At 38.2% G+C, this 27,355-nt stretch overlaps 1 protein-coding gene across 1 annotated transcript in view; it reads left to right on the forward strand.

The window, feature by feature from the left end:
* The window catches only part of TTN (titin), a 273,379-nt gene that overhangs the window by 51,175 nt on the left and 194,849 nt on the right, over positions 1 to 27,355 (forward strand). Inside the window, exons 45-67 of the mRNA XM_064287443.1 lie at positions 890 to 946; positions 12,452 to 15,259; positions 16,040 to 16,318; positions 18,241 to 18,804; positions 19,301 to 19,582; positions 19,680 to 19,958; positions 20,386 to 20,664; positions 20,761 to 21,039; positions 21,164 to 21,451; positions 21,566 to 21,844; positions 21,937 to 22,218; positions 22,314 to 22,592; positions 22,707 to 22,985; positions 23,087 to 23,365; positions 23,489 to 23,776; positions 23,897 to 24,175; positions 24,315 to 24,596; positions 24,698 to 24,976; positions 25,090 to 25,368; positions 25,481 to 25,759; positions 25,862 to 26,149; positions 26,396 to 26,674; positions 26,898 to 27,179. Coding sequence (XP_064143513.1) covers positions 890 to 946; positions 12,452 to 15,259; positions 16,040 to 16,318; positions 18,241 to 18,804; positions 19,301 to 19,582; positions 19,680 to 19,958; positions 20,386 to 20,664; positions 20,761 to 21,039; positions 21,164 to 21,451; positions 21,566 to 21,844; positions 21,937 to 22,218; positions 22,314 to 22,592; positions 22,707 to 22,985; positions 23,087 to 23,365; positions 23,489 to 23,776; positions 23,897 to 24,175; positions 24,315 to 24,596; positions 24,698 to 24,976; positions 25,090 to 25,368; positions 25,481 to 25,759; positions 25,862 to 26,149; positions 26,396 to 26,674; positions 26,898 to 27,179 — 9,048 coding nt within the window. The remainder of the gene's footprint in view (positions 1 to 889; positions 947 to 12,451; positions 15,260 to 16,039; positions 16,319 to 18,240; positions 18,805 to 19,300; positions 19,583 to 19,679; positions 19,959 to 20,385; positions 20,665 to 20,760; positions 21,040 to 21,163; positions 21,452 to 21,565; positions 21,845 to 21,936; positions 22,219 to 22,313; positions 22,593 to 22,706; positions 22,986 to 23,086; positions 23,366 to 23,488; positions 23,777 to 23,896; positions 24,176 to 24,314; positions 24,597 to 24,697; positions 24,977 to 25,089; positions 25,369 to 25,480; positions 25,760 to 25,861; positions 26,150 to 26,395; positions 26,675 to 26,897; positions 27,180 to 27,355) is intronic.

Consider the following 27,355-nt stretch of genomic DNA (forward strand, 5'->3'; position numbering starts at 1 on the left):
TTTACAAACACAGCTAATTTATTCCTTTTCCTAACTTTATTCTTACCTAGCAAAGGAATCGAAAACCAGAACAGTTATAAAAATTACCCTTGGTTCAGACACTAGAAGTATTAAAACACTCAGAGAGTCACAAATTAAAACAACCTGTGAAATAAAAGGAGAATCATCAAAGAAAACATCAAGTTTGACACTGACTTCATGCCAAAGACCACAAGAAACTGAAAAACAGTGGAGTCAAGTCTACTGACAAAATGGAGAGAAGAAAGGAAGTGGTAGCAGAGCTCCATCCTCACCCAAGAAGCTGCCCCAGAGATGATACTGTCTAAAGCCTGTGCCTGTTCCTTGTGTAATAAAAGCAATTTTGAGTTGGAAGAGTCTTTGTTTTGTTCCTTTACATGTAGTTGGATTTTGTATAGTTTAAAGCTTTGAAAGGTGGCTCAAATCAAAGGACTATTTACTAGTGTTTACTGTAAATGCTTAGTTTTGTAGGAAAAATTGAGACTAGCCTGCTACTAAAAGTAGAGAGTTAGAAAATGCATGTTCCTTCTAAATATGATTTCATTTCTCAGCAAGTTTTCAGTCATGAGGACATTTAAAAATATATATTTAGTTTGTGGATTGCTTTTCTGAATGCATGTAAAGGCATGGGAAATGATGGAACTAAAAGTGGAACATTCATAGAGGACTTAAAATAAAAATGTTTTTAAATCTTTCTGTCAGCATTGTCAGATTATTGATTTGATTGGCATGGATTTTTTGTGCATTTGGGGGATGAAGTTTTCTGTTATTACAATAAAGACAGAAATGTTTAATCCTGTAAATCATGAATTGATATAGAAAATATGTGCAATTAATCACTAAAATCTCCTTGTATATTTTTCCATTTTAGCCCCTGAATCAATTTTGCAGGAGAGGATGGGACAGCAGATTGAGGTGGAGATGAAAGGTATTGTTACAATGAATGTGAGATTTAAGTAGAAATTTTGAAGGATTGATAGAATCCTTGAACTTCCTTCTTTTACTTAGTACTTTTGAGAAAAATGACATAGATGTATCTCTTAGAGTATATATTAATATGTCGCATGCCTGATGTAGTATGCTGACGGTTACATGCATTTTACCGTAATTCGTTTCATGGTATTTTAAAATTTTTCACTTAATCAGCCATATTCAACGTCATGTTTGCAACAATTTTCAAAAGCCTGTATTAGAAAAAGTTGTCATCTTAATGCATGAAATCTTGAAGTAGAAGTTTGTTGTCAAAATCATAGTGAATTGAATTGAACAATAGACAATAACCTAGCTGTCATTCTCAGAATGCAATATCATGAATGAATTGAGATGGAAATGCTATTGTATTTAGGATGTGTGAAAATGTTATATTCCCATTCTGGTTTACACTTCATTCACATATATCATTTTAACATTCATGTATCTCTTACACTGGCTTGCAGATAGCTGCCTCATGTGATCCACATTGCCTGCTTTTCTTTGCATAACATTGTGACTCTATAGCTGTATTAGTTCGAATAAACGCCTTCTCATTTTATTTTAGCTAATTATTTATGATTATAGTTTTTGTACATATTTTTAAATAGTTAATTCTCAAAAATATAATAATGTAATCCACAATCAAAAGGATCAGAAAGGGCGTTTATTCCACTCTCTGCAAGTCAGGTAAGATTTTCCTCTTCACCATTAAAAGAACAAAGTTTTCCTGATCTCAAAACAAATATGCACAGGAACATGTTATTTTGAAATGCATTTTTGCTTGTTCAAGAAGAAATTTCAACAGTTTGAAGAAAAGACCAGACAACGAACGATTTTCGTGTCAGAATCTTTTAAACAGAGCATGATGTTGCGTTTATTCGAACAAATATGGTGAGTGAATTTTTTATGGATTTGTGAGAATCTGTAGCATGCACTTTATTTTATTTCCTATTTTGAAATTTTATTTTCAACTTTTTCAAACACTATATAAAACAGTAAAATGCTTTATAATTTACTTTTTTCCCAGAATTATTCTCTGAGGGGGAATCTGAACATTCAGAAGGGGATACACGTGATGCCTTTTCAGATTCTGAAGACATAAACCACGGCTCCATGGCTGCGAAGAGATACGCAAGTAGAATATCATCTACAAGCTCCTGGCCTGAACATTTCAAGCCTTCTTTCACCCAAAAACTTATGTTTAAGTATGTTTTAGAAGGTGAACCAGCTGTTTTTACTTGTCAATTAATTGCCTGTCCAACTCCAGAGATGACTTGGTTTCATAACAATAGGCCTATCCCAACAGGTCTTCGACGAGTGATAAAAACTGAGAGTGATTTGCATCATCACTCTTCTAGTTTAGAGGTTAAAAGGGTCCAAAACAGAGATTCTGGATGTTATAGATTATTAGCAATTAATAGTGAAGGTTCAGCGGAATCAACTGCATCATTGCTTGTTATCCAAAAAGGGCAAGATGAGAAATATTTAGAATTCCTGAAAAGGGCAGAACAGACACATGAAAACTTGGAGGCTTTAGTTGAAAGGAGAGAAGATAGGACAAAGGTTGACCTAAGGTTTACTGGCTCTCCCTTTAACAAAAGACAAGATGTGGAACAAAAGGGAATGATGCGAACCATACACTTTAAGACAGTAAGTCATAGCAAGAAAACAGATTTTATGTATGACGAAGAATATTTAGAGAGTAAATCTGATATAAGAGGATGGGTTAATATAGGTGAAAGTTTCCTGGATCAGGAGACCAAAATGAAATTGCAACGTTTACGGGAGGCTAGAAGAATTTTAATGGAGAAAAAGAAATTATCTCTTTTAGATATGTCATCTAAAATAAACACAAGAACTTTGAGAAGTGAAGCTAGTGATAAAGATAGTCCTTTCTCTAGTGAGGAAATGAAAAGCAGATCTGTGTCTGATCTAGCTGACAACAAGGGAGAGGTGAATAATTCAGCTGAGGGTATTGCCTCGAATCCACATGCCCTTCCTAATCAAGTGAATCAAAATGTAGAATCTGGAGAAATTCCCACCAGCTTTCAAATTACTGTTGATGAAGAAATTCCCCATACCAAAATAAAAACGAGCCAAGAGGTATTTCCAAAAGAAAGTTTGCCAGAAGACCATTTGTACAGTAGTATGCTAGAAAATGAAAATACTCAAGTGAAAGAACAAGTTGAAGAAATTATGACTAAAACTGTAGTTGGAGAGTCATCTGTATCTATCACTGACGTACGTAAGAATGAGGAAGTATGTGAGACCCCTGAGAAGATGTCTGAAGTTATTATACCATATGCCAGTGAATCCTTTGGTACACTTGAAAACATTAAAGAAGATGAAGAAATAGATAGTGAAAAAATAAGAAAGCATGATTTGAGAGAATCTGCTTCCACAAAAGTTGATGAACTCAAAGCTGAACAGGAGGGAAAAACCACAAATTTTTTGGAAAATTCTTTCCAAAGACATCCACAGCGTTGTCCACCTTCATTTCTTCAAGAGATTGAATCTCAAGAAGTTTATGAAGGTGACAGTTGTAAATTTGAATGTCATTTCCAAGGATATCCTCAACCTATCGTGACGTGGTATAACAATGATATACCAATCCCACGTAATCAAGGCTTTATCACACATACCTTCGAAAGCTATTCAGCATTAACTTTTTCTTCTGTTCTTCCTCAAAATGAAGGTTCTGTTACCTGCGTGGCATTTAACCAACATGGAACAGTGAAAACAACTGGCATACTTAAAGTGAAAGCAAAAGAAATTTATGATGCCAAGCCACATAAAGTTCCAGTGTCCCATGACTACACTGATGAGGAAGAGGAGCTGGCATTAGTGTTTAACCAAGCAAAAGGTGTTCATCCATTTTTGAGACAAGAGGGTCAAAGAAATCTCCCGATTTTAAAAACTGACCCACCATTTTCTCCCTCTGCAGACACAGAGTTGCTTTCTTTTCCTGTAGAAATTCAGGTAACAGCAGCTACTCCTACCCCAGACCAGGATAACGAGTCAAGAGAAATGTTTCAATCTGTTGAGTTGGAGCCTGAAGCAACACCTAGAGATCAGGATACTCAGTTACCAAAACACAAATTTATATTTTCATCTGACATTACTAATGAGCCTCCAAAACTGTTACAAGAAATGCCAAAGCATACCTGGTGTACAGAAGGAGATTCTATAATACTTGAATGTTTAATATCTGGTGAGCCTCAGCCAGTTGTAACATGGTTTCAAAATGGAGTCCTTTTAAAGCAGAGCCAGAAGTTTCAGTTTGAAAAAGTTAATTGTAGCCACAGGTTATATATTAATGATGTTCATTTTTGTGATTCTGGAGAATATACTTGTGTTGCTGAAAACAATTCAGGAATAGTTGAGAGTGTTTTAGATCTAACAGTGGAACCTGTGGCTCCCAGGGAATATAATGAATTAGATAATATTTGTGGAATTTACTCAAAATATTCCAAAGATCAACAAGTACAAACACAGGGTGAATCTGTGAGAGCACATTTTTATGATTATCCAACTGGCCCTTTTACTCCCCAGTTGAATATAAAAGAATATTCTGTAAGGGGATATTTTCAAAACCTTGAGACAATTGAGCAGACAGACCAAAAAGGCCAGGTGCATTGCACATCTTCTAGAGAGAAACTACCAAGATTTATGGAGGGTACTTCAAGATCCATGGACATCAACAAGCCTCTTGGTGCTGACCTTCAAAGCCAGGATGAAGGGACGGAGGGACATATAGGTGAACTAACAGAGTTGCACAGACAAGAAGGTAATGTTTATCCATTTGTTGATGATTTCAGTGAAGTTAAAGTTAGGAAGGAGACAGGAAATGATTTTGGAAAACTTGGTGGATCAGAAAAGGAAAATGTCCAAAAATATGCCCAAAGTGACTATTTACCAAATAGTCAGTTTGAAAGAATTTCTGATAGTTACGTGACAAAAGACTCACCTATCAGTGTATGTGAAGAACCCTTTGGTGAAGAGAGACGCTATCCCAGAAAAAAGGTGAAGCATAGAATCGTTGCATTTGAAAAGTTGCAACATGCAGAAAAAGGACTTCTAGAAAAAAGACCCACCAAGAAATCATTTGTTAATACTTCTCAAGGGAAACTTGACGACAGAGAATTGCCATTAAAGCAAAGAGAATCCTGGTCAAGTGATACTTCCTGTGACCTAAATGTAAATATTCACCAAGCAGAGAAAACGTCTTCAAAAGTTGAACCAGATTCATCGAACATTGTAATGGATTTAAAACTGCTGTCCTCTCAAACTCATAAGGAATTTGAAGGACAAGAGAGGGAACAACAGAAAGAAATAGATTTTATAGATCAGTCTGTACTTTTAGAAAGGGCTGAACCTGAAACATCTATTCCACTTGACCTAAAACCGTTTCACTCTCAAATAGAAAACGCAGATGTAAAATCTCAAGAATTTGAAAGTGAGCAATCAGAAGCAGCTTATTTTAAGACACAGCATCCTGCCTCTGAAGAAACTGATGCTGACAACATTATATTTGATCTAAAACAAATGTATTCTCACATAGGAGAGCCAGCTAAGGAGTTCCAACCACAAGAAACCAGGCAACAGGAGGAAACACATTACAAAGAAGAAATCCCAGGCCCTGAAACATCACATTCTGATATACAGAGTACCTCTAAAAATGTGCAAACTAACATAGTTACTAATCAAGAAATTTATTCCAGTCAGGAATTCCCAAATAGGAATTTAATGGAGAAAAGTAATATTGCTGAAAACACCTTCTGTGTGGAAAAAGAAGTCTTACACATACAGGAGCAAAATTTAGAAGTGATTAAAACTGATCCTTCTCTTAAATCTTTTTCTGACAAAATTCATAGTGAATCTCGTGCCCTACGTCAAACTTCATCTGCAGATGTAGGAGAAAGTGATATTTCTGAGAAAAACATTTCTCTGGAAAATGGAGATAGGAGTTTGATTGCACATTCGAAAAAAGCAGCAAGTGAGGAAAAGCTTTTAGGGGTTTGTAAAATGGAGGAAGAATATACTTTGGAACCAGAGTCAGTATCATTTAAAGGGCAAGATGGTGGGACACAAGGATATGCAAATGACACTTTGGACAAACACAAAGGCAATGTCGAGGAAGCTGACACACTCCACAGAAAACTCTCTCTGAGCCAGTGCCTCCCATTCCTGATGACTGAAGAATACCAGGTTTCAAACAGACAAACAAGTGAAAAAATTGATGGCTCTGGAGAAGAAAAATGTTCTGAAGAAATTGAAGTTCAAAATGAAACTTCTTTCTCCACTATTGAAAAAGAAAAGGTAGAAACTTGTTTTTCTGAAAATCTTCCTGAATTGGATGAAGCACATACAACTCAAATAATGGAATCTGAGACCTCCCTAACACAGTACTTACTTGCTGCTGGAAAGAACGCGGTTCCTGTGACTAAAGACACCAAACACAAGACAAAGCTTGTTCCGACTGAATCAATCACTTCAATGGAGGTTGAAGAAGTAACTTTCGCCACTGTGTATGAATATTACAACCAACAACAGGAATCACTAGGTCGTCCAATTTCTCCTGAATCCGATATTTCGATTGATGTAGGAAGCACAAGCAGTGAAGATATCTCTGAGTTAGATCAGTTTTATACTCCACCATCATCAGTTGAACATTTTGAATCTCCAAGATCACCTGATTTGTATTTTCCTTCTTCAGATACAACTAAGCAATTCTCAACTAATCCAGGAGGTGAGACCACTGAAAGATATTTAACACCTTTAGAGGAAGCTGCTGAAAGATATTCCACACCTTCAGAAGGTGAGGTAGCAGAAAGATTCTCCACACCACCAGGAGAAACACTAGAAAGATATTCTACCCCCCAAGGGGAGACACTAGAGAGATACTCTACCCCGCCAGGGGAGACACTAGAGAGATACTCTACCCCTCCAGGGGAAACACTAGAGAGATACTCTACCCCTCCAGGGGAGACACTAGAGAGATATTCTACTCCCCCGGGGGAGACACTAGAGAGATATTCTACTCCCCCGGGGGAGACACTAGAGAGATATGCAACCCCCCCAGGGGAGACACTAGAGAGATATTCTACCCCCTCAGGAGGAGAAAAGGCAGAAAGATATTCTATTCCTACTGGAGGACTAAGCCCTACTGGAAACTTTAAAGCGTACTCATCAAAAATGGAAAGGGAAGACAGTACACCAAATGAGCTTTTCCATACACCTGTGGAGGAGAGAAGTTCAGCTTATGACATACGGCGTTCTGATTCATTTGGCACACCCAGTGAAGCGGTTGAACCAAAAGACAATGAAATGCCTCCATCTTTTGTTGAACCTCTGACGAAAAGGAAGATATATGAAAACACAACATTAGGCTTCATTGTTGAAGTTGAGGGCATTCCAGTTCCCGGTGTGAAATGGTATCGAAATAAATCTTTGCTAGAGCCAGATGAAAGAATCAAAATAGAAAGGGTGGGTAATGTGTGTTCTTTGGAAATTTCTAACATTCAAGAAGGAGACAGGGGAGAGTACATGTGCCACGCGGTAAACATCATTGGGGAGGCAAAGAGCTTTGCAAACGTAGACATAATACCCCAGGAAGAAACAGCAGTGGCACTGCCGCCTCCCGTAACGCATCAGCATGTCATGGAGTTTGATCTGGAAAACACGACATCGTCAAGAACACCTTCTCCTCAAGAAATTATCCTGGAAGTTGAATTGAGTGAAAAAGATGTTAAAGAATTTGAGAAGCAAGTGAAAATAGTCACAGTTCCCGAATTTACTCCTGATCATAAAAGCATGATTGTGAGCCTAGATGTTCTTCCTTCGAATTTTGTGGATCCAAACATGGCTTCAAGCAAGGAAGAAGACAGAGATTTAAAAATTGATTTAGAAGTATTTGAAATGCCTCCTCGCTTTATAATGCCTATTTGTGATTTTAGAATTCCAGAAAATGCGGATGCTTTGTTCCAATGTTCCGTCATAGGCAGCCCTACCCCCGAAGTCCAATGGTATAAAGAATATGCGTGTATTGAGCCAGATGACGTTAAATATGAGGTTAGTGAGGAGAAGGGAAGCCACACCCTTAGGATTCGAAACGTGTGTCTTTCGGACAGTGCGACATACAGGTGCAGAGCTGTGAATTCTGTAGGAGAGGCTATTTGCCGGGGATTCCTCACCATGGGAGATTCTGAAATATTTGCTATGATAACAAAGAAAAGTAAAGTGACGTTAAGCAGTTTGAAGGAAGAATTGGTATTAAGGAGCAAATATTCAGACAGCTTTTTCGAATTTCAGGTGGTGGAAGGGCCTCCCAGGTTTATCAAAGGTATTTCTGATTGTTATGCACCTTTGGGAACTGCAGCCTATTTCCAGTGTTTAGTTCGTGGCTCTCCCAGGCCCACGGTTTACTGGTACAAAGAAGGGAAATTGGTTCAAGGAGCAAGGTTCAGTTCTGAGGAAAGTGGCATAGGGTTCCACAACCTATTCATAACAAGTATAGTAAAAAGTGATGAAGGTGAGTACAGGTGTGTAGCTACGAACAAATCAGGAATGGCTGAGACCTGTGCATCACTCATTCTAACCCAAAGTTTCCCATCCAATGTTTTAGTGCCTCAGTAACTTCTAGAATTAACTTGAGTGCTTCAATATTTTCCAAATTATAAGGATCTAATATAAACTTGCACTCTATTGAATACATTACATTGAAGGCACCGGGGAAATAGTTTCTCTGTAGAAGTACCACCTTTGTAATACATGTAAATACTCTGTTATTGAAACTGTGGAATCATCACTTTGTGTCAATTATCCTGTGAATCATCAAGAATGATTAAATATCTCCATGGCTACCTAATTGGTTGCATTGCTACTTTATTCTCATTCCTCCTTCACAAAGCCGTTTAAGCAGAATGCATTTTCATTTAGCGGATAATCTACATTTGCAAAAGTAGGTTGTAAAATTAAAGACCGCATCTGATGACCACGCAAATTGGTAAGAGAAAAATCTCTGATTATGACCTACTTTTGGAATTTTAACCTTTTGCATTCACACCCATGCTTTTTTACTTAAACTTGGAATAGATCAAACAAAACAAAAAAACTTCAGTTTTGTCCAATTAGCAACTAATTCTAGAATGTCTTGCATTGTAATCTTAGTAAAGTGATTTTGGCTCTCTTAAAAATATTGTCATTATTATCTCTCTTCTGAAGCATTTTAACTCTCTCTCGCTGATATTGAAGAGACCAATGCAGCTCTCTTTGTAGACAGAGGTCATCTAGTCATTTGCAGAATATGCAAATAAAGATCTTTCCACCTTTGGAAATACCTCGTTTTCTCAATTTTTGAGATGGCATCAATTGGAAAATGTAGCATTAATTTAAAATCAGCCTAGAGGAAAAGAAGAAATTAATATTTATATATAAATTTTAAATTGTGTTTCAATTTCAGAATCTTTAATATTAGGAAAAAGAGGGACATTTTTAAGAATTGAGGCAATAGGATAATTTGTACTGTAGATTATATACAAACAAGATAATAAGCTTTCCTGTCATTTTCACTGAATTTTATTTTTAAAATATTTTAAAATGAACAAGAAATTAAAAGGTCAAATTTAATAAAATTTCACTTTTCTAAAGTGCCTCTACTTTTTTTTTAATTAAAATAATAAATTCACAAAATCATTAGCATTGTGCTATCAACGTGGGCCTAAATCTACTCACATAAGATGTGATAAATATAATGAAATTCAGTTTTCTTACCTGAAAGTGAAGAATTTGGATCAAAAGACCTCAGAAGTGACCGTTCAACCCTATGAGTCTATGTCATTCTGGTGGTAACTTTTTAAAATATAATTGAGGAAATTTTAGTTTTGCAAGACAATACATATAGTAATGAAATTATGAATCTTAATTCCCTCCAATTAATAGCTATATTTGTCACTTGCACTGAGTAACATTTTAGTGCCATAATCATATTAAACATATTAATTATAGTTTCAACCAAAAGAATTCATATATATTAAATTTATTATATTTCTTACATCTATAAATTTGATATTCCCACAATGCTTTTTCCCCAACTTTCCAAATTAAGCAATTGGGGGAATGTGCAGATTATAGACAGCACAGTCAGGCTTACCCTCTCCCTCCCCAAAAAAGAAGGAAAAAAAAAAAAACATATTTGATTTACACTACAACTCAAAACAGATACACTGTAATGGGACAATCATTTCTATTTCAACTGGTAAGCAATTGTCTAGGCAGGCAATAGCTGTAAAAATAATTACAGGTATGACATAATATATCACATCATAAATTCCTGAAATTAAAGCTAATTTTAGTTTAGGGACTTAAGAATTTATTCTATTCTTAGACACATAATGGATGTTTAATTAGAAATTCAGATCGCGACAATCACGACAAGCACGCTTTACTCAAGCTTTATACAGCATAGCAACAGTTCAAAACTTGTTTCTTACAAAAAGAAAGGAAGAAAGAAAAGCTTTAATGCCCTATTCTCAGAAACGACTGTGGAAGGACTACTTTTATTCACAACAAGAAGGGGGACTTTGTTGGATTTTGCACATTAGAATTTTGTTAATCTCAAATGCACTGAATTTGAGGATATGCAGAATAACACTGACTGAATAAAGAAAAACAAGTCTTGCCCACACTTTGCTTGTTTATTAATTGTGGTAGATAATTAAATGGGACTTTTTATTTTCTAACTCAATGGCACATAACTTAAAAGTCTGGAATAGTCTGAAATATTAATTTCTCTGATGCTGAATAAATAATTCATTTTATTATACATAATAGAGTTTAGAAATAATTTTCAGCTGCTGTTAGGATTTTTGGAAACGATGGTGGCACAGTGGTTAAGAGCTCAACTGCTAATCAAAAGGTTGGCAGTTCGAATACACCAGATGCTCCTTGGAAACCCTATGAAGCAGCTCTACTTTGTCCTATAGGGTCGCTATGAGTCAGAATTGACTCGACGGCAGTGGGGTTTTTAGGGGTATTTAGCTATTTTTTTTAGCTATATTCAGATTCATTTCCTTCACAGATATTTTGGGAGTTCAGGTGAAAGGAAAGCTGGCATGAGTAACGCTGATCAAATGGAAAGTTAAGTTAGTATGTGAAACTAATCAATGGTTTTAGGGCTTATTAATTTAAATAATAAATGAATATATATTTCACATGCTATAGATAACTTTTGGAGCCCTGGTGGCACAGTGTTTAAGCGCTCGGCTGCTAACCAAAAGGTCAATAGTTCGAACCCACCAGCTGCTCTGCAGGAGAAAGATGTGTCACTCTGCTTCCGTAAAGGTTTACAGCCTTGGAAACCCTATGGGGCAGTTCTGTTCTGTCCTACAGGGTTGCTATGAGTTGGAAAATAACTTGATAGCAACAGGTGTAGATGACTTTTACCAGTATGTTTATAGCCAGCCGACTCGAGTCTTGCCTTCTAATTCTTACACACTAGACAGAAGGAAATTAAGATAGACTATACTTTATACTTTATTCCATGTGTACAAGTAGAGTGAACTAGAAAAAGAATAAAACTGTTTTTTGATATTGTAGTAAAACTACTGTTAACACAGTTGCTGTATATAATTTAGTGAAAAAATCTAATTCCTTGATATCCCCTTACATGTCTCTTTCATCGTTTCATCTGTGTTACTGTTTAAAGGGTAACTGTTGTTCACTACTTTGTTTTTCTGTCCAATAATGCTGTATAGGTCTTTTTTTGCACAATAAAGTATAATTAAATTTTTATGTTGCAGTTGTTTTCTCTTATTTCTGATTCTAGCTTGACTTAATATATGCCTTAATGTAAGAGTTTTTTGAAGTAATATGGCAATTTACAGAGGCAAGAGAATGCCTGCATTTCTGGTAACTGAAAATGGGTTCTTTACAAATCCAAATTAAACATTTCCTGTGGCTCCTTATTTTTAATAATGGCTTCAGTTTAGAGGCAATAACTAGAGAATAGATGTTTTATTTTGAAATAGTCTTTAAATTGACAGTGAAGATCACAAACTCAAGGAAATCCTAAATATATATGATAATTCTGAATCTTTTCAGAAATTGATTGAAATAATTCTGGATTCTTTTATTATAAACATTTAACCAGTGGTTTCTCAAACTTTAAACCTGGAATTACCTCACAAAGAAGAACTCCCATAAGCACATATTTAAAATATATAAATGCTAACACAAGTGAAGTGGAAAAATTGCAATTTGTACGGTATCTATAATTAATTTTCTAAAATAAGCTAAGGTTAAATTTTAGAAATGTGCATTTTGGTACATTAATCTCAGAATAATTAACAATTTCAGGAATCAAGCAGAAGGCCGACAAATGATATATAATTGTTTAATTATATTTTTTTCTTTTCTTAAATAAAATTTTGTAGTAAAATAATAATCATTTTTCTCCATACAGAGTTTTCTAATTCTCTTCTGTCTGCTGAGGAAGAAGAGCTCCAGATCTATAGCTCTGACCTTCAGTTATCTAATACCAATGAAACACTTGAACTTTGGTCTGAACCTCCAGTTCATTCAACTAAATTTGGTTCCAAAAAGGCAGGCAGTGTCCCAGCTTTCATCAAAGAAGTTTCAAATGCTGAAATAAGCATTGGGGATGTGGCTAAACTGTCAGTTACTGTCACTGGCATTCCCAAGCCTAGAGTTCAGTGGTTCTTCAATGGAGTAATGTTAACCCCTTCTGCTGACTACAAATTTGTTTTTGATTGTAATGATCATAGCCTGATCATTTTGTTCACCAAGTTTGAGGATGAGGGAGAGTATACATGCATTGCTAGTAATGAATATGGAAAGGCAGTGTGTAGTGCCTATCTAAAAATAAATTCCAAAAGAGAGGGACATGAGGAGACAGGAACAAAATTAGCAGTGGAGAAACCAGTGGAAAAGCTTAAAGGTCCTTGTCCTCCTTACTTCCTTAAGGAGTTAAAACCAATTCAGTGTGCTCAAGGGCTCCCTGCCATCTTTGAGTACATGGTGCTTGGAGAGCCTGGACCCACCATTTCGTGGTTCAAAGAAAATAAGCAGCTTTGCACCAACATTTATTACACTATCATTCATAATCCCGATGGCTCCGGGACGTTCATCGTCAATGACCCTCAGAGGGAAGATAGTGGCCTCTATGTCTGTAAAGCAGAGAATGTGTGGGGTGAGTCCACTTGTGCAGCAGAGTTGCTTGTACCTCTGGAAGGCACAGACATGACTGATTCCCCCTGCAAAGTGAAGTCCATGCCAGAGGCTACTGTAGAAGAGGGCATTTCTCAAATAGATTTTCCACAGAAGTCATCATTAAAGGACCTTTCCATTGAGACCTTTGACTCAGAACAGGAAACTACAACTTTTGTAAAGGACACCATTTTGAAAGCTGCTTTGATTGCAGAAGAAAAGCAGCAGCTTTCTTATGAGCATATAGTTAAAACCAGTGAACTGAGCAGTCAAGTTACTTTAGAAACTCAGCAATTGCAATCCACAGTCATGTTGGGGCAGGATATGCCCACTCCTGAAAGCACCAGTGAACTTTCCATCGATGGTACAATTCTCATTCATTCTCTAAAGGAACCATCTCCTAGTTTACAGCTACAGACTGTCCAGTCCCAGGAAACCCTCCCAAAAGAAGACATGCTAATGCTTGAAGAGCCTGCATCACAAGTGATTCTATCAGATACTGAAAAAATCTTTCCAAGTGCCATGTCCACGGAAGAAATTAGTTCATTAACAGCTGAGCCTCTGCAAACTTTATTAGCTGAACCTGAAAGGAGTTATCCAGAGTCTTCAGCGGGGCCCCAGACAGATTCATGTTTTAGCACTGTGGCTGAGGAAGTACTTCTACCAAAAGAAAAGACAGTGTCTGCAGTGGACAACGAGCAGAGAGCAACTCTTCAAAAGCAAGAGGCACACAGTGCTGTCATCCTGACTCAGGGCTTAGCTGAGGGGTGCATGGAAATTTTCAAGGGTCCTGACGTTGCAATCTCTGAGGTAAATTACGAGCCCCAGGTCCCTTCAGAACACACATGCACAGTAGAAGAGGGACTCATGTTAGAAAGTGCAGATCAGCTAGAAAGTGCAGGACAAGATTTTGCAGCCAAGCTTGAGGAAGGCAAGGCTTTAAGCTTTCCGCTAGCACTTGAGGAGAAGCAGGTGCTGCTCAAGGAAGAACATTCTGCTAACTTGGCAATGACTCTGAGCCAAACCATCGAGTGTAAGAGAGAGCCCATGACGATAAGGGAAGTGCAGGAGGTACAGGGAAGTGACACTCTCTCTAAGGAAAATTTGCTTGCTGATATTCCAGATGAGCAACGGTTGAACCTGAAAACTCAGATCCGCAGGGCTCTGCGAGCAGCAGTGGCCAGTGAGCAGCCAAGTCTTTTCTCTGAGTGGTTAAGAGATATTGAAAAGGTGGAGGTCAAGGCCGTGAGCCTCACCCAGGAGCCCAAGCGCATCCTGTGCACCTACCTTATTACCTCAGTGGCATCTGTAACCCAAGAACTTACCATCACTATTGAAGGTATTGACCCTCAAATGGCTAACCTGAAAACTGAACTGAAGGATGCTTTGTGTTCTATTATATGTGAGGAACAAAACATCTTAATAGCTGAGGATCCCAGAATTCAGAAAGGAGCCAAAACAGGTTCGCAGGAAGAAACAGTTGCTTCTTCAGATTCACAGAAGGTGGAAGTAATCACTGAACCAGAAGCTGAATCTAAATATCTTGTCTCAGCAGAAGAGGTCAGCTATTTGCATGTGAACACTCAGGTCAAATTTGTGGCTACAGCTCTTAGTGATGGAGTGGTTGCAGCTGCTCTCTCTGATGAAAAGCAGGATGACATTCTAAAACTATCCCAGGCAGAAGAGAAGTCCTCCAAAAGTTGTACTGAGGAGGTTGACAGAGCAAAAGTAGAGGAAACTGAAGGTAGCCTAGTCACAGAAGATTGTCCTGTTATATATACACCCTTGGAGGACACCATTGCTGAGGAAGGTGATGCCGTATACCTCACTTCCTCCAAAACAAACGCTAAAGAGGTGAACTGGTATTTTGAGAGTAAACTGGTGCCGTCAGATGGAAAGTTCAAGTGTTTACAAGATCAAAATACATATACGTTAGTAATTGACAAAGTAAATACAGAAGAACATCAAGGAGAATATGCCTGTGAGGCCTTGAATGACAACGGAAAAACAACAACTTCTGCAAAACTCACTGTAGTAAAAAGAGGTTGGATTTTAAGGATTAAACAAATCAAGCCCTAACATTCACTGGATTGTAATGATTTAGGTTTCACTGCTGAATTTTCACTTACCTGCCACTGTCAGATGCAGTTTATTTAGAATAAGTATGAAATCAAAGACATAATCATGGTTATTAACTTCCTTCCTTTTTCCCCTTACTGCCTTTTTGGGTAGTTTGTTACCATATTTATGTTATTCCTTGTTCTAAAAATGAAACATACTTCCATATGCTTAATAATATAAATAAATACACTTCTTAGTTCATGAAAATATTTTAATAATAGGTAATAAAAATCTGTAAGTGAACACTTTTTTTTTTTAATAGCCACCCCTAAATCACCAGTCTCATCCCTGAATTCAAAATAACCATGATTAGTTGTCCCTTTCTGTGTCCTGTTCTATTTCTTTTTTGTTTCACTTCATCACTTTATTTAGTGTATCCAGTTTTCTCACATTTTTTCAGTGTTCCTAGTCAGCATGGTATATTTAAAGAATGTATCACGTTGTTGTGCATGTAGCATCACATTGTAATAGTTTTTTTTCACAATTCACTGCAAAGCAACGGTTGAATATATTGAAAGCTGCTTATTGCCTTCTTTTGCCTTCAGCAGTCTTTCTCATTTTCTAGTCACGTGTCTTAAATGACTGCAGTCCATCTCACCAGTGTCAGCTATTTTACTTTATTAACAGCAACAAAAGAAGAAAAAAGAAAAATGTGGTATGCCTGATAAGGAGGCATGCTAATGGCCTGTGCTTCCCTTTCCAGCTGCCCCAGTGATCAAGAAGAGAATCGAGCCCCTGGAAGTAGCTCTGGGCCACCTTGCCAAATTCACCTGTGAGATCCAAGGTGCCCCCAAGGTCCGATTCCAGTGGTTTAAAGGTGGCAGAGAAATTTACGAGAGTGACAAGTGTTCTATTCGATCTGCAAATTATGTCTCCAGCCTGGAAATCCTGAGAACCCAGGTTGTTGACTGCGGCGAGTACACCTGCAAAGCTTCCAATGAGTATGGCAGTGTCAGCTGTACAGCCACACTAACTGTGACAGGTAAATGCCGTACATTGACACAGATGTCATTGCCCCATTTCATCTTGTTGCCTATTTTGCTTTTTGTACAGGTGCAAGAAGTACTTGTCCTACCAACTGGAGAAACCAATAACCAGGATGGTAACATGATGGCTAGGTTCTGCAGAGCCTATGTTGAATAAAAACCAAAAAAACCAAACCCGTTGCTGTCGAGTCGATTCTGACTCATAGCGACCCTGTAGGACAGAGTAGAACTGCTGCAGAGAGTTTCCAAGGAGCGCCTGGTGGATTCGAACTGCCAACTTTTTTTTGGTTAGCAGCCATAGCGCTTAACCACTATGCCACCAGGGTTTCCTTAAGTAGTTTAAGAGATCATTATTTCTAGTCTCATTTCTAACAGCTAAAGAAAAAAATAAAAATAACTTATTTTGAGAAGAATTTTAAGGAATCAAATGAGCAGGGGCTCCTGAAAGTTTGGTGTTTGGTTGATTTTTCTTTCTTTTTTTTTTAAATTTGGGGTTTTTGTTTTGTTCTCTTTCTTTTTTAAAAATGACTAGCTAGGTGAAATATGTGAGATAACTACTGGATTGGTCCTTAATACAAAACGTTTCAGGGCACTTTGGTCCTACTAAAAAAAAATAAATGATGCCCCAATTTATTTAATAGTTTAGAAAGTTAAACAATTAAGAACAGAATTACAAACTGAAAAAAGCTAGAGTATTAGATAAAAATTAAATAAATCCTAAAGTGTGACAGGGAGATAGCCCAGGACTGTAAAATAGGATTCTTGCCCTAGGCTTTATTACTAATTTAAAAATGAGAGCAACTACACAAATAATCCTACTCTTACTTCCCTAACTGGCACACAGGGTGATTTTGGAATAGCTGGTACTCGTTCCATGCTTGAATTCCCTCCTTAGCAAAAAATAAGCATCTCTGTCTCTCTCTATTTCTCCTTCCCAAGGGACGTGTGAGTGTGAACAGTGGTTTGGGGTTAGGAGTAACTGTGACCCATGTTGTTGAGAGAAGTCATGTGAGGGATGTCAGAGGGAGACTGTTCTTGGTGTCCCCTTTCAATGAGAGCATCAAGGGGAAGGACAGTACAGTACATCTCTTTGACTTGAAAAAGTCAAGGTTCCCTGTAGCATCCTTTTCTCTGCAGTCCCCTTACATATCAGAAAGTCTGCCAAGATCCTCAGAACCCAGGCCCATAGTAACCCAATCAGTGGTTTGCACTTTCTGGCATTATTTTTAGTGACATTTTTGGAATGTTCTTTACCCAGATCAGGTTAATTCGGTAGTGGCACTGATATATGAGCTTTAAACAGTAAGAGGAAAGATAAAAATGATGTTTTAAAAATTGGAGAAGTTCTTAAAGGCTTGCTTCAAAATGCAGAATGGAAACGGGAAATTACTGGTATTAAATATTTTTACAAGTTCGAAATGGCCGAAGGGCTATGTTCAAAGTCGTACCAGTTAAGGATTTGCTGGAGGTTGATACGAGGGTTAAAGAGGCTTTGCCAAACGACTTCAGTCTTCTTATCACTTAATACTCCTAGCCTTTAGAAGAGTCAAGTACATTTTCTTTATCATTCTTATTAGTCTTCTAATTCATAAAATTAAAGTATCAGCTGAATTGCTTATCAAATAATTCAGTCACTAAAACGGACAAATCTTTAGCAATAGTAAGTCAGTGTTCCTAAATAAAGGAACTTTTGTTCTTTCTTGTGATAGAGACATTTAAAGTGACGTCTTGCTCCTCTATAAAGAATACTCTCATCCTTTTCTTTCACAAATCATTTTTTCCTATTAATGCATTGTTTTAAATAATGTCTTCTGTCTGTCTAAAGATGTAACTCATCTTTTCCCTGTCTTGGAATATATAATTACAACAAGAGCTTTGGTGGGGACAAAATGTAATGCTGAAATAATTTCTTTTGCAGAGGCATATCCACCAACCTTTTACTCCAGACCTAAGTCCGTTACAACTTTTGTGGGTAAGGCAGCCAAGTTCCTTTGCACCGTGGTGGGGACCCCCACGATTGAAACCATCTGGCAGAAAGATGGGGCTGCTCTATCTCCTTCACCCAACCGCAGGATTTCACATGCAGAAAACAAACACATTTTAGAACTCTCAAATCTTACAACTCAAGATAGAGGAGTTTACTCTTGTAAGGCTTCTAACAAGTTTGGAGCCGACAGCTGCCAAGCTGAGTTGATCGTAATCGACAAACCGCGTTTCATTAAAGAATTAGAGCCTGTGCAGTCCGCGATCAATAAGAAGATACGCCTGGAGTGCCAAGTAGACGAAGACAGAAAAGTCACAGTTACATGGAATAAAGATGGGCAAAAACTGCCCTCTGGGAAAGATTATAAGATCTATTTTGAAGATAAAATAGCATCACTTGAGATACCTCTGGCCAAACTAAAAGATTCAGGCACTTACGTCTGCACGGCTTCCAATGAGGCTGGAAGCAGCTCCTCTTCAGCAACAGTAACTATCAGAGGTAAGAAATGTGTGGATGGGTTTTTCATTTCCTTCTCTGGAAGGAAGCCTTGGTGGACAAAGTGTTGACGACGCAGTCAGGGCACTTTATTCTTCAAGCAAGCATGTTGGTTTGGGGAAATCCTGGCTTCGTTTTGTTTTTTCAGTCTTTACAACTCACTTGTGTTTGTTCTTTTCAAACTGTCTGCCATTAACAAAACTTGCTTAAAATTTTCTTCTAAGAACTTCAAGTGTCTAGGCAATCATTTAATGTCTTCTTTTATAAAATTGCTCTTTGTGTAAGTATAACTATGTTTTTTGTTTTTATTTTTTCAATCAAGAGAGTAGTAAAGTGTTTTAGAATCATTGAAAGCTATTGGGTGCGCCATGGCTTTTTCGGAAATTGTGTGAAGATATCTTACGTGTGTTGTGTCTTTTTGTTGCATATGTCTGATTTTCTTTTGTGGAGTTTAGGCTTCAGCTATCTTCTCCTTTCTCTTTTTGTAAACTTCATATAGAGCCGCCATCCTTCGTGAAGAAGGTGGATCCCTCTTACTTAATGCTTCCAGGTGAATCAGCACGCCTCCATTGTAAGCTGAAAGGCTCACCTGTGATCCAGGTTACTTGGTTTAAAAATAACAAAGAACTTAATGAAAGTAGTACAGTCCGAATGTCTTTTGCCAAATCGGAAGCAATCCTTGATATTATGGATGTAAAAGTTGAAGACAGTGGAAATTACTCATGTGAAGCAGTGAATGACGTTGGCAGTGACAGCTGCAGTACTGAAATAGTTATCAAAGGTTTGTTTCCTGTTATAATCCATTGTTTTTCTAAGAAAATGTCCTCTTTTTAATTGTTTGTAACACATTATTTATAAATGCTTTCATGCTTTTGTAGAACCTCCTTCTTTCATCAAAACCCTTGAGCCTGCAGACGTAGTGAGAGGAACAAATGCCCTACTTCAGTGTGAAATCTCTGGCACTGGACCATTTGAAATTAGCTGGTTCAAAGACAAGAAGCAAATTCGAAGTAGTAAAAAGTACAGGTTGTTTTCTCAGAAGTCTGTCGTGTCTCTGGAGATCTTTTCTTTTAATAGTGCAGATGTTGGTGAATATGAATGTGTCGTTGCTAATGAAGTCGGGAAGTGTGGCTGCAGTGCAACACACTTATTAAAAGGTTAGTGCTTGGAGCTGACTTCTCTTTAATAAATTGCCAAAATAGCTTTCTTAATCCATGGAAGGAAAACTGGTACTTTCTCTCCATGTCCGATCCTTTGAAAATATGATTTCTCTTGAGTTGACCTGGGAACTGGGGAACAAAGTCAATGACCTTACCTTGACACAACTGTAAATGTTTAGTCCCTGATAATAAGGGGAAATACATAATAAGCAATTTATCACCTATACTGATAACCATGCATCTTCTATGCTTCCGTCTCTTGAATGGAATTATAATTCTTCAAGTTATTTCTTCAAATAAACCAACACCATGTAATATCAGTATTGGACAAGATTCATGTAATCTAGATAAAATACTTAAATATGTATGGTATTGAAAATGTTTGGTAATTGTTAAGTTTTGCATGTTTTCCTTCTTTAACTAGAACCACCAACCTTTGTGAAAAAAGTAGATGATTTTACTGCACTAGCAGGACAAACTGTCACCTTACAAGCTGCTGTGAGAGGTTCAGAGCCCATTTATGTCACATGGATGAAAGAACAAGAAGCCATTAAAGAAGATGGAAAAATCAAAATGAGCTTTTCCAGTGGTGTTGCAGTCTTGATAATCCCTGATGTTCAGATTAGCTTTGCTGGCAAATACACATGCCTGGCCGAAAATGAAGCAGGAAGTCAAACATCTGTTGGGGAATTAATAGTTAAAGGTTTGTGTAGGAATATTTTAACTTTGAATCCATATTTCCATTTAAAGTGAAACCCTAATGCATACTTAGAATCCTAACTCTTTAATACCATTGTAGAGCCTGCCAAAATCATTGAGAGAGCAGAGCTGATCCAGGTGACAGCAGGAGACCCAGCCACGCTGGAGTACACAGTCGCAGGCACCCCAGAACTAAAGCCCAAATGGTACAAAGATGGGAGACCTTTGGTTGCCAGCAAAAAGTACAGAGTAAGCTTTAAAAACAATGTTGCCCAACTCAAATTTTATTCGGCTGAACTGCACGACAGTGGTCAATACACATTTGAAATTTCCAACGAAGTAGGCACCAGCTCCTGCGAGACAACTTTCACTGTATTAGGTTAGTATTTTAGGAAACTATGCGGGGGATGCTACATATTTCTTTGGAACCCCACAAAGACCAAAAATAAATCACTGATCACTTCTCCACGTTGATCTTTTTTCCCTTCTCGTGCCACAAACAGATCGAGACATTGCTCCATTTTTCACCAAACCATTACGCAACGTGGATACCATTGTCAGCAGTACCTGCAGGCTGGACTGCAAAATCGCTGGCTCCCTCCCAATGAGGGTGTCCTGGTTTAAGGATGGTAAAGAAATAGCCTCTTCTGACAAATACAGAATAGCGTTTGTGGAAGGCACGGCCTCTTTGGAGATAAGCAGAGTAGACATGAATGACGCAGGGAACTTCACTTGCCGAGCCACAAATTCTGTGGGAAGCAAAGACAGCAGCGGAGCCCTGATTGTGCAAGGTTGGCTGGAGGCTTTGCGTTTCATTCTTACCATAGATTATGTTCAAATTAAGGCTTCTTCCCTTAATCACACCTCTTAATTCTTTAAAATTCTTTCTTGTACCCCTTCTTCAGAACCACCCAGTTTTGTAACTAAACCCGAATCAAAGGATGTTCTGCCAGGCTCAGCAGTTTGTCTGAAGAGCACATTCCAGGGGTCTACCCCTCTCACAATCAGGTGGTTTAAGGGTGACAAAGAGCTGGTTTCTGGTGGAAACTGCTACATTTACAAAGAAGCTTTAGAAAGTTCTCTGGAGCTCTATTCAGTAAAAACCTCTGATTCAGGCACCTATACCTGTAAAGTCAGCAATGTCGCCGGAAGCACGGAGAGCAGTGCAAACTTGTTTGTAAAAGGTTTGCATCATTTTCTTGATATCTTTCTGTCTTTGCTATTATAAGCTCTTTCCTCTTTCTCACATTTCTTAATAACTTCCTTCCTTTCACAGGACCTGCCATGTTTGTTGAAAAATTAGAACCATCACAACTGTTAAAGAAGGGAGACACCACTCAGCTAACCTGCACAGTAACTGGCACCCCTCCAATTAAAATAACGTGGTTTGTAAATGATAGAGAAATTAAGGAGAGCAGAAAACACAAAATATCTTTTGTGGAGTCCACTGCAGTTCTAAGGCTTACAGATGTTGCCATCGAAGACAGTGGCGAATATATGTGTGAAGCTCAAAATGAGGCTGGCAGTGACCACTGCAGTGGTATTATAATAGTGAAAGGTTTGTGCTTACCTTGCCCCTTGTTTTACCAAAATTGGGACCCATAGCATGGACCCCTCCACCATTAACTCGAAATAAATCCTTTTCTACTCTAGAGCCACCTTACTTTACCAAAGAATTTAAGGCAATTGAAGTGCTGAAGGAGTATGATGTGATGTTGCTGGCCGAGGTGGCAGGCACACCTCCCTTTGAGATCACTTGGTTCAAAGACAACACGACTCTGCGAAGTGGGAGGAAGTATAAAACCTTCATTCAGGATCAGTTGGTTAGCCTGCAGATCCTCAAGTTTGTAGCTGCAGATGCTGGCGAGTACCAGTGTCGGGTGACCAGTGAGGTGGGGAGCAGCACCTGCAGTGCCAAGGTGACTTTAAGAGGTTAGTGTTGGTCCAAACTATGGGTTGACTCCGCAGTCAATTCTTAAAAAAAAAAAAAAAAAGCCAGTTTTGCTACAGAACTGGTCTTGATTGAGAATTTTGTTCTTCTGTTAGAACCCCCAGCCTTTGTAAAGAAGATCGAGAGCACCAGCTCCCTTCGAGGAGGCACAGCTGCCTTCCAGGCCACTCTGAAAGGCTCCGTTCCAATCACAGTTACTTGGTTAAAAGACAATGAGGAAATCACAGAAGATGACAATATCAGAATGACCTTTGAGAACAATGTAGCCAGTCTCTACCTCAATGGCATTGAAGTAAAGCACGATGGGAAATATGTCTGTCAGGCTAAAAATGACGCAGGAATACAAAGATGTTCTGCATTACTCTCAGTAAAAGGTTGGTTCTGAAAGTTTTCCTTGGGTTTGAGGAAGAAATGAAGATATAAGCCTTTTAGCAGAGCAATTCACCACCTACATGTATTCCTTTGTTTTCTACAGAACCAGCAACAATCATTGATGAGGCTGTGTCTATAGATGTCACCCAAGGAGACCCAGCCACTTTGCAGGTTAAATTTTCAGGAACTAAGGAGATCACTGCCAAATGGTTTAAAGATGGCCAAGAACTGACCCTGGGCCACAAATACAAAATCAGTGTCACTGACACAGTCTCCGTATTGAAGATTATCTCTACAGAAAAGAAAGACAGTGGAGAATATACTTTTGAGGTCCAAAATGATGTTGGGAGAAGTAGCTGCAAGGCTAGCATTAATGTATTAGGTTAGTATTGCTTTTCTATGGTGAGGAATTGGGCATATTTATGCTCCCTCATCTCTTAAAATTTTAGAGAAAGTATACATTGATAGATTGACCTAATATTTATTTTTCCTTTCTGTTGGATAGATCTTATCATTCCTCCCTCATTCACCAAAAAGCTGAAGAAAATGGACAGTATTAAAGGATCTTTCATTGACTTAGAATGTATAGTGGCTGGGTCACATCCCATAAGCATCCAATGGTTCAAAGATGACCAAGAAATTTCAGCTAGTGAGAAATACAAATTCTCTTTTCATGACAATACTGCCTTCTTGGAAATCAGTCACCTGGAAGGTACAGACAGTGGAACATACACTTGTTCTGCCACCAATAAAGCAGGCCATAACCAGTGCAGCGGCCATTTGACCGTCAAAGGTTGGCAACTTCTACCTCCACCTATCAAGAACTTACTGCATTTTCATTTCTTAATTCTTAACTATTGCTCAGGTCTAAAATTAATCTTCCTCTCCCCGTTTTGCATTGTCTTTTACCCAGAACCCCCTTACTTCGTGGAAAAGCCACAGTCACAAGATGTTAATCCTAATATGAGAGTTCAATTAAAGGCTCTTGTGGGTGGAACTGCACCAATGACAATAAAGTGGTTTAAAGATAACAAAGAGTTGCACTCAGGAGCAGCTCGCTCAGTCTGGAAGGATGACACCTCCACTGTTCTAGAGCTCTTTTCAGCCAAAGCTGCCGATACTGGGACCTACATTTGCCAGCTAAGCAATGATGTTGGCATAGCAACCAGTAAAGCCACTCTGTTTGTAAAAGGTCTGGTCTCTACATCTCTTCACTTTCTTGCTTATCTAGATTTTCTTTGGGGTGGGGGGAGGAGCTAAGAAAGCAATTTTGCTCATTGGCCTTTGCGTTACATGTTCAACACTTTTTTTTTTTTTAATTCCGTGTTCAGAACCTCCTCAATTCATTAAGAAGCCCAGTCCAGTAGTAGTGTTGAGGAATGGACAATCAACAACATTTGAATGCCAAATAACAGGCACTCCTGAAATCCAGGTTTCTTGGTATCTGGACGGGAATGAAATAACAGCCATTGAGAAACACGGCATTTCCTTCGTTGATGGTTTAGCTACTTTCCATATATCTGGTGCCAGGGTAGAAAACAGTGGAACTTACGTCTGTGAAGCTCGAAATGACGCAGGCACGGCCAGCTGCAGCATTGAACTAAAAGTGAAAGGTTCGTTATTGGAATCTGCTTTCCATTTTGGCTGTGCTGCCTGGTAGGCCTCAAGTCTTCCCTTGAGTAAGCTCATCTCTGTCTTCCTTTTGAATCTTTAGAACCTCCCACCTTTATCAGGGAGTTGAAGCCTGTGGAAGTAGTGAAAGATAGTGACGTGGAGCTGGAGTGTGAAGTTACGGGGACATCTCCATTTGAAGTCACATGGCTGAAGAATAACAAGGAAATTCGAAGCAGCAAAAAATATACACTGACTGACAGAGTGTCAGTGTTTAACCTCCACATAACCAGGTGTGACCCTTCAGACACTGGTGATTACCAGTGTATTGTATCCAATGAAGGAGGCAGCTGCTCTTGCAGTACTAAAGTCTCCCTGAAAGGTCAGTTATAGACACAAGAAACACGCTGCCAAATAAAACTTCTTTTTAATTTTATGATTATGGGTCTCAACTAAAATGCACTTTTTTTCCCACACTATCTTATTAAATCACAGAACCTCCATCGTTCACTAAGAGGATAGAAAATGTCACTGCTGTTTTGAAAAGTTCTGCCACCTTTCAGGGTACTGTGGCAGGGTCTCCCCCTATTTTGATAACCTGGCTCAAGGATGATCAGATTCTAGATGAAGACGATAATGTTCATATGTCCTTTGTGAACAATGTGGCTGCGCTTCAAATCAGAAGTGTGGATAATGGGCACAGTGGAAGATACACCTGTCAGGCCAAGAACGAATCAGGTGTTGAGAGGTGTTATGCCTTCCTTCTAGTACAAGGTTTGTAAGCAGTTTTCTTTCACAGTTAGCCTATGGAGACAGTTCAGTCAGCACAGCATGTTTGTAATGGGATTAGCTATTTAATTTATCCACATTTTAATTCTTACTGCAGAACCTGCTCAAATCATAGAAAAGGCAAAATCTGTTGATGTTACGGAGAAAGACCCGGTGACCTTGGAATGTGTCGTGGCTGGAACACCAGAACTCAAAGTTAAATGGCTCAAAGATGGGAAACAAATTGTGCCCAGTAGATACTTTTCAATGAGTTTGGAAAACAATGTGGCCAGTTTTAGGATTCAGTCAGTAATGAAGCAAGACAGTGGTCAGTATACTTTCAAAGTGGAAAATGACTTTGGAAGCAGTAGCTGCGATGCCTACCTGAGAGTACTAGGTTTGTACTTTTGCCTCAGTCAGCTTCTCCTATTTATAAAATGTTCTCTGTAAGTGAATGGCGACATATTAATAGATATGTTTTGCTATTCTCATTGGACAGATCAAAATATCCCTCCATCATTCACCAAGAAATTGACCAAAATGGATAAAGTTCTGGGCTCTTCTATTCATATGGAGTGCAAGGTTTCTGGCTCACTTCCTATTAGTGCTCAGTGGTTTAAGGATGGAAAAGAAATATCTACAAGTGCAAAATATAGACTTGTATGTCATGAGAACACCGTGTCACTGGACATTAATAATCTGGAATTAGAAGATACTGCAAATTACACATGCAGAGTGTCCAATGTAGCAGGGGATGATGCATGCAGTGGCATCTTAACTGTGAAAGGTTAGGATTTCTTTACTTCTTCTTGGTTCTTCTTTGTGAATGCTTTAAAATTTGATCACTCTTACCAATGTATTCTTTTAGAGTTAAAATCTCAATAGTTTTGTTTCTTTACATACATATCCACTGAATTCAAGAAATATTCAGTGATTACCTCTTTTTAGTATGTTTTCTTATATGTCCAGAACACTGTCAAGATATTTCAACTATAAAGAATTTAATTAAGTATATTTCTCTTGAAATCTATAGAACCACCAAGCTTCCTAGTGAAACCTGAGCGACAGCAGGCCATACCTGATTCGACAGTGGAATTCAAAGCAGTACTAAAAGGAACACCACCATTTAAAATAAAGTGGTTTAAGGATGATGTGGAACTTACCTCTGGACCTAAGTGTTTTATTGGCTTGGAAGGGTCAACTAGCTTTTTAAATCTCTACTCAGTGGATGCTTCTAAGACTGGACAATATACTTGCCAAGTTACCAATGATGTTGGCAGCGACTCTTGTACTACAGTGTTGCTTGTGACAGGTGTGCAAGCTTGATTATTTTATGTTTCTGTCTTCACCCGTGGTTCTGGTTCTTTCTGTACTCTGTTATGGTGTATCTTGCCAATTGAGAAAGTACCCTTCTTTTTAACACAGTAGACTGTCTTTGCCAGACAATGTTCATGTTTATCTGTTTCCTACATGTTACCTAACTTTTGTTACTCATGTCTATTCCCTCGTAATCTCCTCTTTCCTTGACTCTCTAGAACCACCAAAGTTTGTAAAGAAATTAGAAGCATCTAAAATCGTGAAAGCAGGTGATTCAGCACGACTTGAATGCAAGATAGCTGGATCCCCAGAAATCAGAGTAATGTGGTACAGAAATGAACATGAACTTCCACCGAGTGAGAAATACAGAATGACTTTCATTGACTCAGTGGCAGTCATACAGATGAACAATCTCGGCACCGAGGACAGTGGGGACTTCATTTGTGAGGCTCAGAATCCTGCTGGCAGCATAAGCTGCAGTACCAAGGTTATAGTAAAAGGTAGAAATTTCTTATGCTTTTTGTTAACTTAAAACTACCTTCTTCTCCGCTGGGTACCATAGCTCTTAGTTCTTTTACTATATCATTTTAGTTTTCATTTGAGATTGTGAATATTTTCCCAATCTATTATTATTTCCTTTTTTTAGGTGATATTTCTTAAGTTGTGCTTATATATA

Source organism: Loxodonta africana, chromosome 6, assembly GCF_030014295.1.
Source record: "Loxodonta africana isolate mLoxAfr1 chromosome 6, mLoxAfr1.hap2, whole genome shotgun sequence".
NCBI lineage: Eukaryota > Metazoa > Chordata > Mammalia > Proboscidea > Elephantidae > Loxodonta > Loxodonta africana.